This window comes from Sminthopsis crassicaudata, chromosome 4 (assembly GCF_048593235.1).
Source record: "Sminthopsis crassicaudata isolate SCR6 chromosome 4, ASM4859323v1, whole genome shotgun sequence".
NCBI classification, from domain to species: Eukaryota; Metazoa; Chordata; class Mammalia; order Dasyuromorphia; family Dasyuridae; genus Sminthopsis; species Sminthopsis crassicaudata.
Window position 1 is genome coordinate 191,914,857 of NC_133620.1, and position 13,027 is coordinate 191,927,883.

Sequence of the window (13,027 nt, forward strand, 5' to 3'; positions counted from 1 at the left end):
ATTAATCAAAAAAATGTATTAAAAACCCATAAACTGATAACTAAGAGTCAACTGTAATTTATTCTTTAGGTTGAATTGGATGGTTTGGTTTGTTTGTTTAGTTTTATTTTTACCTTTTCCTAAAAGTAAAAAGGTCAATGCTATCTGTAAAATTCGGATTGAACTTTACTTTCCAATACTTTCTATAAGATTTGTGTAGACATGGCAGTAGAAACATTAGAAATAAGGATAGTGAACATCACCATTTTTTCTTCTTTAAAGTTCCTTCATAGTACCTTCTAGTGCCAGTCTCCTAAAGTTCCCGCTAGCGAACTCAATTAATATTTCTAAAGCTTTGTTGTTCAATATTATCTAGAAAAACCTAATAATCCTACTCCCATTGGAAAAGTTTTTGCAGATTAGAAGAACAGGTTGTTTCAGGAGCATTTTATCCTCAAAAGAAAAGAAAAAGAAAACTTTACAAATATTATGTATTTCACAAAACTTAAGTCACTGGGATCTTAGATAAGTACTTACTCCTCCTTCGATGGAATGTTGCTTTTTGGCAAAATAAAGATAATAAATACTTCCATAGTCATTAAGCAAAGGTTATATGAAATGGCTAAGTTCACGATTTTCCTGTTTCAGGTCACTAGAAGAAAACATTGCCAAATTTCTAAGTTAGTTAAGGTTTTATGCAAATGAAAAGTGCTCTTCCAGCTACTCTCTCAAATGTCAGGTTTCATGAGAATTTAAAAGTCTGACTTATGAAAACAATGGAAAACAAGGTGCTTATTGCATAGAGTGACAAGTGGCCATTAACACAGTCACCATCAGTATAATTATATCCTAACTGTGTTGAGAAGTCTTAGAAAGGTTATATTACTTAGACAGATGAAGTCTTCATGAGATTACAAGCAAAAAAAAAAAAGTATGAGATCGACTGTGGGCAGTATATTTGACAGTCTTTCATACACTGCAGGCCTTGTTCCTGGGGCCTTACAAAGCACCTCTTTAGGGAGAAAACAAGATGTTCTTTGTAAATAAAGTTCATGCATTGAGTAATGAAGTCATTTTCCAAAGTTGCAGGGAATGAATGATATTCTTCTTACATTCGTGCTGGATGAGGAAAAAAGTAGCTGTCAGGATCAAGAAGGGTGGGCCTGAGAGTTTGAAGTGAAGGTATTGCTCTCTGGTGTTAAAAAAAAAAAAATCAAGCCCACAACCCAACCCTGTGGAAAAGAAGAAACTTAGTCAAGAGAGTGGGCACACTGCCCTTGTGTTATTTGGGATAGTCTAAATCTGGCCCCTTTCCCTAGAATCTTTTTCCACTCCTCTCTGTGGTTCTTACAGGGGGGAAAAAAAAAAAAAAAAAAACTTGGCACCTTGACTAAATAAATGGCAGTGGGTTGGGGTTTTTTATTTATTTATTTATTTTTTAAAGAAAATCTGTAGGAGCTGACTATTCATCTAGAACCATTGGACTATCTCCAAATCAGGAAAGGTGATGATGAGGGTCAAGGGGAACGACCAGTGCACAGTGTCTGACTGGTGAACTGAGAGTGGGAGGGTCCCATAGCTAAAGGTAAAAGGGAGTGATGGGACTGCCTGAAGGAAGCCAGAGGCAGAATAAAGAGTCAGTCTGTATCCTGACTGAGGGGAGATAAGGTGGCTGGGGAGAGAGTGGGGCTTTCCTGGAATACAATCTGCATTTTGACACTCTCTATTTTAGCACTGCCCATCTGTATATTATTCAACCAGACTAAGGGAAAAAGAAGAACTACAGGCACACAAAAGAAGGGAGGGTAGAGTGAGGGAGAGAAGGGGAGAGAAAAGGAGAGAGAGAGAGAGAGAGAGAGAGAGAGAGAGAGAGAGAGAGAGAGAGAGAGAGAGAGAGAGAGAGAGAGAGAGAGAGAGAGACTTACACAGAAAAGGAAGCAAAAGACTCTCCTCTTCCCCCCATCTTTTTTTTTTTTTTAATAAGAAGCTGGTTAGGCTGTCTTAAAGTGCCACATCTGGAAACTACAAACCGAAAGAAAGTTAAAATAACTGAGACACCACTGAACTGAGGGGGGCTGATTGAAGAAGAGGGTAAACAATTACTAAGCTCTAAAGAAGACCACACTCCTGGATGTAAAAGAAGGAAATGGCTTTGATCTCTCCCTGGTCTTATGTTTTTCCTATAATGCTGTTTTGGGGATGCTTGTCCTCCAGCAATGCAGCAGTGGAAGGCAGCGGTTTTCAATTTGACATTGAAGGTAGTTCTGCAATCAGCAAACAAGACTTGACTGATAACAGAGAGCCATCACTAGCTGCTGGAAATCCGGTGCTTTTTGCTGAGGTATAGTAACTGTTTTATCTCTCAAGTGAAAACTTTCTCCTTGCATGTTGTGTGCGTTTCCTTGCGTTCTTCCCCACCCTTCTTCACTCCTATCTCCTCCCCATGATGTTCTCACCTGAATGAAAGTCGCTTTTGAAAGGTTTTGTAAAATAATCAAAAAAGTTTCTGTGGTAAAAGCTTTGGCAGATTATTTTCCAAATTACAAAAGGCGTGTACCTTCAGCCTGCACCCCACAGTACAGCAGAATGGCGTGGAGGCACTGGCCAAGAACGCCCCTGAGTTTCTTGCCAGCACTTAGGACAAACTCCTGCCCAATAGAATTACTTTGTCCCGGTGAACCTGCATTCCTCAGCATTCGCAGGTAGTCCCTGACTTCTCCCTGATTCAGACTTTCAGTAAAGTTTTTGATGTGAAAGGAAATCCACTCTTGGTAATATTCTTTTCCATCTTAGATGACAGATAAGTCCCTTCTAAGAGAAGATGGGCAGGGAGAGGGTCAATTGTGCCTGAATACTTCTAATGTGTACTGCCTGTAGCGGTGACTTTGAATAAACTATCTAACTTCCCTGGGTCTCAGTTTTCCCCACTTTAAAACATAGAGATTAAACTAAATGACCTCTTAAGTACTTACAGTTCAAGATTCATAATTCTATGTGTAATAAAGTCACTGTGAATCCCAAACATGAAGCAAAAACTTAAGATTGCTCCCAGGATTTGTTTTAAATTAAATTAAAAATAATCCACAAACTCCTAATGTGTTTTCAGTGTCATATTTATGAAAAATAAAATCTGTTACTTGGATGTCAAACACTCATTCTAACTTATGGAGAAATAGATAACAACAACAAAGTATAGAAATTTGGTGATGAAGAAGATCAAAACCTAAAGGGAAAGAGTGGAAAGTCCTTCTAAATTAGCCAGTGGGAGATAATGAGTAGGAGGCAAATGAAAGTCTTTGAAATTTATGGGAGAGAGAAAGGGGGGAAGGAAAGAGAGGGAAAAGAATCAGGAGGAGTGGGAGGAAGATCTAATTTGATGGGAGGATTTTGGGGGGTTGGCAAGACAATTGGGGTTCAGTGATTCATACAGGATTACTAAGGCTGAATTTAAACTCAGGTCCTCCTGACTTGAAGACTGGTGCTCTATGCACTGTGCACTAGCTGCCTCTACAGATTTCTATATCGTAAAATCTTAGTTCTAAAATTAGAGGGAGCTTCAGAGGTCATCTAGTCTAACCTTCTTCAAAGTAAAGAAACTGAGGCACAGGGAATTTAAGCAACTTGTTCAAGAATACACAGGTAGAATAAGCATCAGAGACAGTACCCAAGTCCAAGTAGATCTTAAGTACTAATTAACCTAAAATTCAGACTGCATTTAAAAACTTCAAAAGCACAAAAAAGGAGGACCCACAAATCCCCATATTTTGTCTTAGAAGGGAGTTGAGCCTTCCACTTAAGAAATCCTGCATGGGAACTCCATAACAACAACACTATAGGGTGGGAAATGAGACCTACATGAGAAAGTAATGAGCATGAACTATGGTCAATTTAATATCTCAACACTGGGGAACAAGCCGGGGCTTGGATACGCTCCACGACGTGGGGAGGGAACCTCCTCTTCACAGGCTTGAAATTAACCACTGGGAAACATTATCTCCACCTGTTGCTTACCCAACGGAAAGTCCCTGAATGAAATGCCTGCTCATGGGAGACAAGGTCGAATGTGCAGAATACATTCTCTCGTAAGTTTCCCAGGATGGGATGGAGTGGAGGGGGAAGCAATGCCTGTAATGTATATATTTAGAAACAAAGTAAATGATGGAACATGGAGCAAATTTCATGTAGCATCTGATGCACAATTGTAGTGCTTTATTGTCTGTGTAACTTCAGGAAAATCACTCAGCTTCCCTCAGTCTCCGTTTCCTCGTCTGTAAAATAGAGATAATAATAGCGCCTCCTTCACAGGATTGAGGATCATTTGACAAAATAGTTTTAAAGTAGTGCTCATTATTACTCTAAGATCCCTGCTACATCTACAACCTTATGAAAATGATGATGATGATGATGATGATGATAGCTTTAAGATTTTTTTCATCTGTTTTAAAACATTATTTCTACTGTGTGCTTTTGACAATAATAAATTCAGTTTTCTTGCTAAGGTTGTTTTTTTTTTTAACCTGACAACCAGAAAAAATGTCCCAAAGGAAGTTAACTTCATAACATTGTTTGATTCTAATAATACCCTAATTTCTCTAAAGAAATGGTTCCAAATACAAGAAGAGACCAGTGGTTTTCTGTAACTGACAGACAGAGGCCCTTAGTCATTCCAAATAGAGTCAAATTACATGTTACAGAAAGGGGGATAGAGGGAGGGGACTCTGTAGTTACGTTTCCACTACATATTTTCACATAATGCCTCATGTTATACTGATCCCACAAGGGAGGCTGATCCCCTGCCACAACGTTTACAATTCCTTTCATAGACAAAATACAAACAGACCTCAAGCCACATACATTCTCCACTTTTAATAACAGGACAGCTAATGAAAATTCATCAGGAAGACCACATGCATGGCTATGCTCTATATATATATAATCTAAATATAGCTAATAATGTGTGCTTATACATATTTTACATATATACACATCTTTGTGTGTGTGTGTTCATACTATAGTCTATCTAAAATTATATAATTTAATATATTACCTATATATGTGTGTAGTATATGCACACACACATATATACATATAAATTGTGTATTTTATGTGCAATTTTTGTATATACACACATGTTTTCCATGATGGAATGTTCTTAAAATATATTCCCCTTGTTTTATATGGATGATTTATTCTCAAATTCCCCTGGGATTCCAATACCACAAGCACTTCAAAGGCAAGGGAGAGCATAACTAACAGAAGAGAATGAGGTACCCAGAACTGAATGAATGCCTTCTCTCTGCCTTTCACTTTTCACTGTTCAGGTCTTTATGAACTGACATGATAGATGGCATTGCCTGGGTCAAAATATAGGCTTCTTTCCTCCTAGTATGAATCTCTAGGTCAGAGTTTGAAAGGAAAGTAGTGGTTCAGTAGGGCTTTACTAGTCTAAGGTATAGCGAATACAGAGAAGAGGGTTACTTTCCCCCAGCATTGTGGTAAAAAAGTTTAAGAGAACCATCATTTCTATGTGGGTCTAAAAAGAGTAGGTTTAGGAGAATGGAGGAGAGAAATCAAAAAAGAAAAAACTATAGAAAAAGGATGTGCTACTACTACAGCATCTCCAGAATCCACTTCCTTTCCAATCAATCATGGAAGTCTGGTCCTCATTGCTCTTTGCCTACTATTCTAAGAGCTTCCTAACTGGTCTCCTTCCCCCTAAGCTATCATTCTTTCTGTCTACTTCATAGAGCTGACAGGAAGTAAAACTTCCTAATAAGTTGTTCTAATCATTGCAAGCATCTTTTCAAAAAATTTTAGTGATTCCCAATCATTGACGGGATAACACAAGTACAATCTGACTCCAATCTTATTTTCCAGCTTTTATTAGCTCTTCTTTGTATATTCTACATTCTGGTCAAATTGGACTGTTCTTGACTAACTTTCCTACCCCATTTCTCATTTCTCATTTTATATCCTCTTATTTCTATACATTTACTCATATTGTTCTCTCTTCTTAGAATGGATGACCCTCTCATTACTACTTATTGAAGTAACTCCTTTCAAGGCTACATTCAACAATCCTTAAGCCTGTACAAAGTGCCTATTATATGTCAGGTCTATACTAGATATTGACAATACAAAGTGAAAGTCCCTGCCTTCAAGGAACTTAACATCATATCCTAGGTGCTCTCTCAAAGATTTCTCTAACCTCTGCAAATGAAAAATGATCTCTTCATCTTAAAACTTCTCAGGAGTAAGAAAAATCATTCCTTAGTCATACTTCAACAGTTAAGAGCCTACTGTGTACAGTGGATTGTAAATGTGTTTGGGATATAATACTAAATCATTTTATGGCCCTCAGGAATTCCTAATTTATAGCAGTAAAGTTGGTGATTTTTAGAAGGATAAGTTTTAAAGATCTTACTTTCAAAGAAGAAACAGTCTCTAGGAAAGGATGAGTAAAGGAAAAGATGAATGGAAAATAAAAGATTGTTAAGGCTGGGAGGGAGCTAAAAGTCTATCCAGTCCAAACTTTTCATATTGCCACTGAGCAAACTAAACAGGAGTAAAAAGGTCTTATCCAAACTTATATATTATGTATTTAGCAGTAGCACTGTTGAACTGGAATCCAGAACCAAAGAACTTGATACCTTTTCCTGCAAATAGTTTCTATTTGAATAGTCTTCCCTTGTTTTAGAAAACTTTGATCAGCACAGGGAAAAAAAGACTGATTCTCAACTCTTTACTTACGTGGAATTAAAGAGCTATCAGCTAGGATATTTTTTCAAATGTTTGGAAACATATTTTAATAAATTATAACATTCAATTCAAGTAGCATGTATTAAGCTTAGACTGTGCTATGTTGAAGTTGCCAAAAAATTGAAACAACACTTTCCTTTATCCATGTATATCTAATGCACTCTTATCTAAAAGTCCCAGCATAGCTGATGTGAATAATCTTCTCTTTATGGATTTTTTTTCTCTGAACCACTATATATCTTTGCTCTGTAAATATGGCATACATTTTCCTACATATATCAATGGTTATAATAAGCCAAAGGGCAATAGCTATTGCATTTATTCTTGATAGTATTTGGCACAGTACTATGTATAAGGAGAGACATAATGCATGTTGCCACTTAACAGTGAGTTCCTTTGCTCAAGTTGTTTTGAAAAATAAAAAATCCCTTTCCTTATAGGATCCATATTTCTCCACATCTAGCAAGAGAGAAAAATAGATCTAGCAAGATATGCAGACCCAAACAGTTCATTGTGCTCATGTGCTGGTTTGTTCTCTACCACTCTTCCTCTTCTTCTCCCTTCCCCTTCCTTTCTTCATTTCTCTCTCTCTCTCTCTCTCTCTCTCTCTCTCTCTCTCTCTCTCTCTCTCTCTCTCTCTCTCTCTCTCTCTCTCTCTCTCTCTCTCTCTCTCTCTCTCTCTCTCTCTCTCTTTCTCTCTCTCTCTCTCTCTCCTTCGCCTTTCAACTCTCTCCCCCCCAATAGGCTGTCCCTCTCTAAGCTGTTAGCCAAATTATCACAAAGACCTTTTTGGGGGGGGCTCTTCCTCAAAAATATATTATTCTCTAGCAAATGTTTTCCTTCAACATATATTTATTAATTCAAACTGTTTTCCCCAAATTATAAGTGAATGTTATGTACAAGGTGCTATGGGGATACATAGACAATACACACACATCCCCCCCAAAATCCCTGCCTTCAAAAGATTTACATTCTACTGCAATAAAGATTACTAATTATTATGGTAAATGCCTGTAATCCCTGCTATAGGCACAGCTGAAGTGAGTAGATCACTTGAATCCAGGAGCTCTGAGCTATAATAAGTAGAGCCAAAATCTATTAGATGTGTGTACTAAGTCTGGCATCAATATGGCAAGCTGCCAGAAGAAAGGCAACCAACCAAGTTGGAATAGCAGGTCAAAGTTTGTTTGCTGAGCTACAGCGAAGTTGATATATACATCAAGCCAGAGAAAGGGAGTATGGCTGAGAACTTGACACCTTTTCCTGCCAAATAATTCACTTAAGTTTCTAGCTAAACTTCTATCTCTTCCCTTGTAATAGAAAACTTTGATCAACATAGGGAAAGAAGGAAGGGAGGAAGGAAGAGAGAAAGGGAGGAAGGGAGGGAGGAAGGGAGGAAGTGAGGAAGTGAGGAAGGAAGGAAGGAAGGAAGGAAGGAAGGAAGGAAGGAAGGAAGGAAGGAAGGAAGGAAGGAAGGAAGGAAGGAAGGAAGGAAGGAAGGAAGGAAGGAAGGAAGGAAGGAAGGAAGAAGGAAGGAAGGAAGGAAGGAAGGAAGGAAGGAAGGAAGGAAGGAAGGGACATAGGAGAAGAGAGGGGAGGGGATAGGAAATGAGGAGGGTAAGGGAGGGAAGGGGAGGAGAGAAGGGAGGAGAGGAAAACAAAAACTCTTTGAAAAGAATGGAAATCCCTGAAATATTAAGAGAAAGTCCTCTTTTTTTTTAAACAATAATTAAATTCATTCTTTCCCAAATCTAGCTTTGTCACACATAGTACCCTTTAAGCATATAGTTAAATTCTCTTTCTTTGGGGTTCTTATCCCAGCTCAGAGGAAACATGAATAATGGTAAAGTCATAAAGATAAAATTTTGAGTCATTAATTGGCTGGTATCATATGGAAAAAAGACAGATACTAAAAATAAGAGATTTGGAAATATGGTTATAAGCACATTCTTGTGAATGCCCAAACTTTCTACATTTCTCAGCAATTTAATTTTATTTGTATTTTATCAAAAAGAATTTCATTCCATTCAGAAAACATTGATTGAATACACAATATATAGACGAAAATGAAATATTTCTTGTTCTCAAGAAGATGTCTCTGAGTAAGAATGATATTTCATTGAAATAAATTGAATTGGGTCAGCTAGGTGACACAATGGTTAGAGCACCAGCCCTGAAGTCAGGAGGACCTGAATTCAAATTTGATCTCAGGTACTTTACACTTCCTAGCTGTAAGACTTTAGGCAAATCACTTAACCCCAATTGCCTCAGCAAAAAATAAATAAATAAGTTGAATAGATGTTGGGAGGGGGGTCATCAAAATGTCTATATTTGTATCTATGTATTTGTGAAGTTATAACTAGACTGGGTCTTTGTACCAGGGCATACTTTTTTTTTCACCTAGTCCAATAACTTTATTTATTTTTATAAAAGCTTTTTTAATTTTTCCAAATACATGCAAAGCTAGTTTTCAACATTTACCTTTGCAAAGCCTTGTTCCACCAACCATTCTTCTAGACAACAAGCAATCTGATTTAGATTAAACATGTACAATTCCTCTAAACATATTTGCATAAGTAAAAATCAGATCAAATGGGGGGGGAAAGGGGGAAGCAGGAAAACTAAAACAAAAAACAAAAAAAAGCAAACAAACAACAACAAAAAGGTGAAAATGTTATTCTTTGATCCACACTCAGTCTCCAAAATTGTCTCTCTTAATGTGAACGGCTTGCTCCATCACAAGTGTATCAGAATCCGGGCATTGAACAATTGACAAGAATGTAACACTACTACTTCTTCAACAGGGAGAATCAATTCATTTCAGAAGATTATATAAAATTGAAGCTAAACATTATCATCAAGCCCTTCCTCTTCATTTTACAGAGCAAGAAATTGAGTATCAGCAAGGCTAACTAACTTGCCAGGCCCACATCATTAAGGCTCAGGAAGAATTCAATTGGGTCTTTCTGACTCATAGTATGGCACATAGGATATTGGACTTGGAGTCCAGTTCTTGAAATGTTTTCTCTCACTAGCTTTTTTTTATTAAAACTTTTAAATTTTCAGAACATATGCATGGATAATTTTTCAACATTAACCCTTGCAAAACCTTGTATTCCAATTTTCCCCCTTCCTCTGACTCCCTCCCCTAGATTCAATGTATGTTAAACATGGTAAAATATATGTTAAATCCAATATATGCATATGTGTATATTTATACAATTATCTTGCAGCACAAGAAAAATCAAATCAAAAAGGGAAAAATGAGAAAGAAAATAAAGTGCAACCAAACAACAACAAAAAGAGTGAAAATACTATGTTGTGATCCATACTCGGTTCCCACAGTCCTCTCTTTTGGTGTAAATGGCTCTCTTCATCACAGACCATTGGAACTGGCCTGGATCATCCCATGCTGAAAAGAGCCACGTCCATCAGAATTGATCATGGTATAATTTTGCTGTTGTCGTGTATAATGATCTCCTGGTCCTGCTCATTTCACTCAGCATCAGTTCATATAAATCTCTCCAGGCATCTCTGAAATCATCCTGCTGATCTTTTCTTATAGAAAAATAATAACATTCATATACCATAATTTATTCAGCCATTCTCCAGCTGATAAACATCCATTCAATTTCCAGTTTCTTGCCACTACAAAGAGGGTTGTGGGTTCCTTTCCTTTGTTTAAGATCTCTCTGGGATATAATCCCAGTAGAGATACTGCTGGAACAAAGGGTATGTGCAGTTTGATATCCCTTTGGGTAAATTGTCTCCGGAATGGTTGAATCAGTTTTCCCGCATCCTCTCCAGCATTCATCATTATCTTTTCCTGTCATCTTAGCCCCTCTGAGAGATATGTAGTCTCTTACTAGTTTTGTAATGACTTTAGTTTGGCTGTGCCCCAGTGTCCTCCTTTATAATAGTCCAGGGACTTGATTATCCATTTCTATATTACTTGCACCTTTCAAACTATAATCCTGAGATTCTGTAGGATTTCAAATCCAGTGCTCTAACCATAATACCACACCATCTATTTTACCAAGAAGTTAGTTAAAACTTTGTGTGTGTGTGTGTGTGTGTGTGTGTGTGTGTGTGTGTGTGTGTGTGTGGCAAAGGTTGGTTTCATAGAGAGCTCAAGAAAAAGGAAATTCATGCACCAATGCAGATGACAATTGCTCTACAATTTTCTCCATTCCCCCGACAATTCTACTTCTGACTCTCCTGATTTTATCAATGTGTCTTATTTGTCTTCTTATGACAGAAGTTCCTTGTCATCCCTCTGCTTATTCCCACTATTGGTGAGTTTTTTATCAAATTCTCCATTTTGTTGAAAGACCAGACCAGTCATCTTTCATCTCCTTTATCAGCGCTGCTTTTGACACTCTAATCTTTCCACTATTTCTCAATAGCCTTCTCACTTGAAAAGTTCTCTCACTATTTAAGGTTTTCTCAGCCTCTCTGCTTCTGTGGCATTCTTCTTCCAATGGTGAATTTCTTTCAGGACCTCCATTTTGTAAAAGGGCTCAAACCAACCATGCCTATTCCATTTTCTCTGGACTCTTCTTCTAACTCTCCAGACTTCTTTTTCTACCATATCAAGGGATACCTTTTTTTTTTGCTTGTATTTTTAATCCCAGGCCTTAGCATAGTGCCTGGCACAAAGTAGGTACTTGATAAATAATTATTAATTCAATATACTTTTCAATTTTAATTTTTAAAAATTGCTCTAGTTACATGACTTTACCAGGATCATATAGTCAATTGACTGACACCAAGGCCTCCTTTCTATCCACTACGCTATGCTGGAAGAATAATTAGTTTCAAAAGGAAGGTAGCAGGTGATATGTTCCTGCCATCCTACATACAATAGTGTATCACTCCAGTGAAATCCTCCTGGATCTGCTTCCTTTCTCTGATGGCAGCCTTTTCAGTGATGGTCTAAAAGTATCTTGGAGGTTTCCACTCATGAGCACTGCTAACCTTTGTGGAATCTCCATCCCTATCCTACTAAATATATCTCTTACTTCCCATTCCACACCAGGACCTTGGGTACCAACTTCTAATATTTAACCATACTCCTGTTCCATACTCCCTTTCCTCTCACCCAGTTAACTGCCTGCTTTTTGGTGCTTGTCATAGATACAAGAATTGCTGCTCAAGTCTCTTGGCAGTATACTGTTCTTGGCTGTCTTTTTTCCTCCTGGTGTGGTAGAGTTAAGTTCTGGGAAACAGTTCACTGAAGGGAAGTGTAACCACAGATGTTTGTAATTCCAACTTAAGTTTCTCATCAAAGTCCTAATGAAAATCAGCTGCCAGCAGTTCAGCCATGAATCCTAGTCTTTTTTTTATCATGAGAATCTGGGAGCAACAGCATTCCTGGGCTAAATGGGAGTGGGAATTTTTACATGTGCAAGGCTATGTCTTCAGAGTGAGAGAAAAAACTGAGTAAGGCAAGTTTTAATAAAAAAAATAATAATAATAACAATGCTTGGTCAGAGAAACAGACACTGAGACTTGTGTATCCTAAGAAATTTGTTGGTCTATGCTTGAGATAAATGAAAAAAAGTGCTTATATTTATTACTCCATGAGACCCAACAGGAAGGATAACTTCCATAACAATAGTAACTGTCTCTAAGGAGCCCTTTACAAATCTTACCAATAACATGAAATTAAAAGGGCTCTGAGGTCTGTTTAGGCTCCATTTTTTGAGACTTTGTTTTTCAATTGTTCTCTCGGTTAACTTAATGAACTATTTCCCTTAAGGAAAACAAAGTTCCCAAGAGGTGAAATATCTCCTTAACTAAATCCTATTCTCCAAACTGATGATATTTAATATTGTTTATCTCCATAACAAATGACATAGGAACAAGTAGATTCTGGAATAAGCTGCCTCAGTAAAAGGAGACATGCTAAAGAATGGCTCAAAAGTTATTTTGGGTGGGGAATCAAGACTCATTTAAATTAACTGTCTATTCTAATATCTTTGCATTCTGAGGGCTGGTTATTTGAAGGGATAGCTATTTTAAACTAAAACAAAAGAATAATTTAAAGTCAAAGGCTTCAAATAGCTAAACTTAGCTCTAGGTGGTGGGTGATTACAATGATTAAGTATAAAATAATTCAATAAGTACAATATAGTATATGTATAATATAAATATATTTTAATATAGTGTAAGTATAATATAGTTTATTATACCACCTTTACTACTAGTGATCTGTCTTAAATATTAAGAATAAATATTCATTGCAATAGTTTAAAAAAAAAGCTATTAAATGTATAGAGTCAGAATT

General features: G+C 37.1%; 1 protein-coding gene across 2 annotated transcripts in view; it reads left to right on the forward strand.

Annotated features, from left to right (window-relative positions):
* The first annotated feature begins 1,592 nt into the window (after nucleotides 1–1,592).
* LAMA4 (laminin subunit alpha 4) overlaps nucleotides 1,593–13,027 on the forward strand; it is a 174,786-nt gene continuing 163,351 nt past the window's right edge. The window contains exon 1 of one of the 2 annotated variants that reach the window (XM_074310060.1): nucleotides 1,593–2,320. In XM_074310060.1, coding sequence (XP_074166161.1) covers nucleotides 2,126–2,320 — 195 coding nt within the window. In that variant the 5' untranslated portion in view covers nucleotides 1,593–2,125. The remainder of the gene's footprint in view (nucleotides 2,321–13,027) is intronic. The other variant, XM_074310061.1, reaches the window with a different exon arrangement.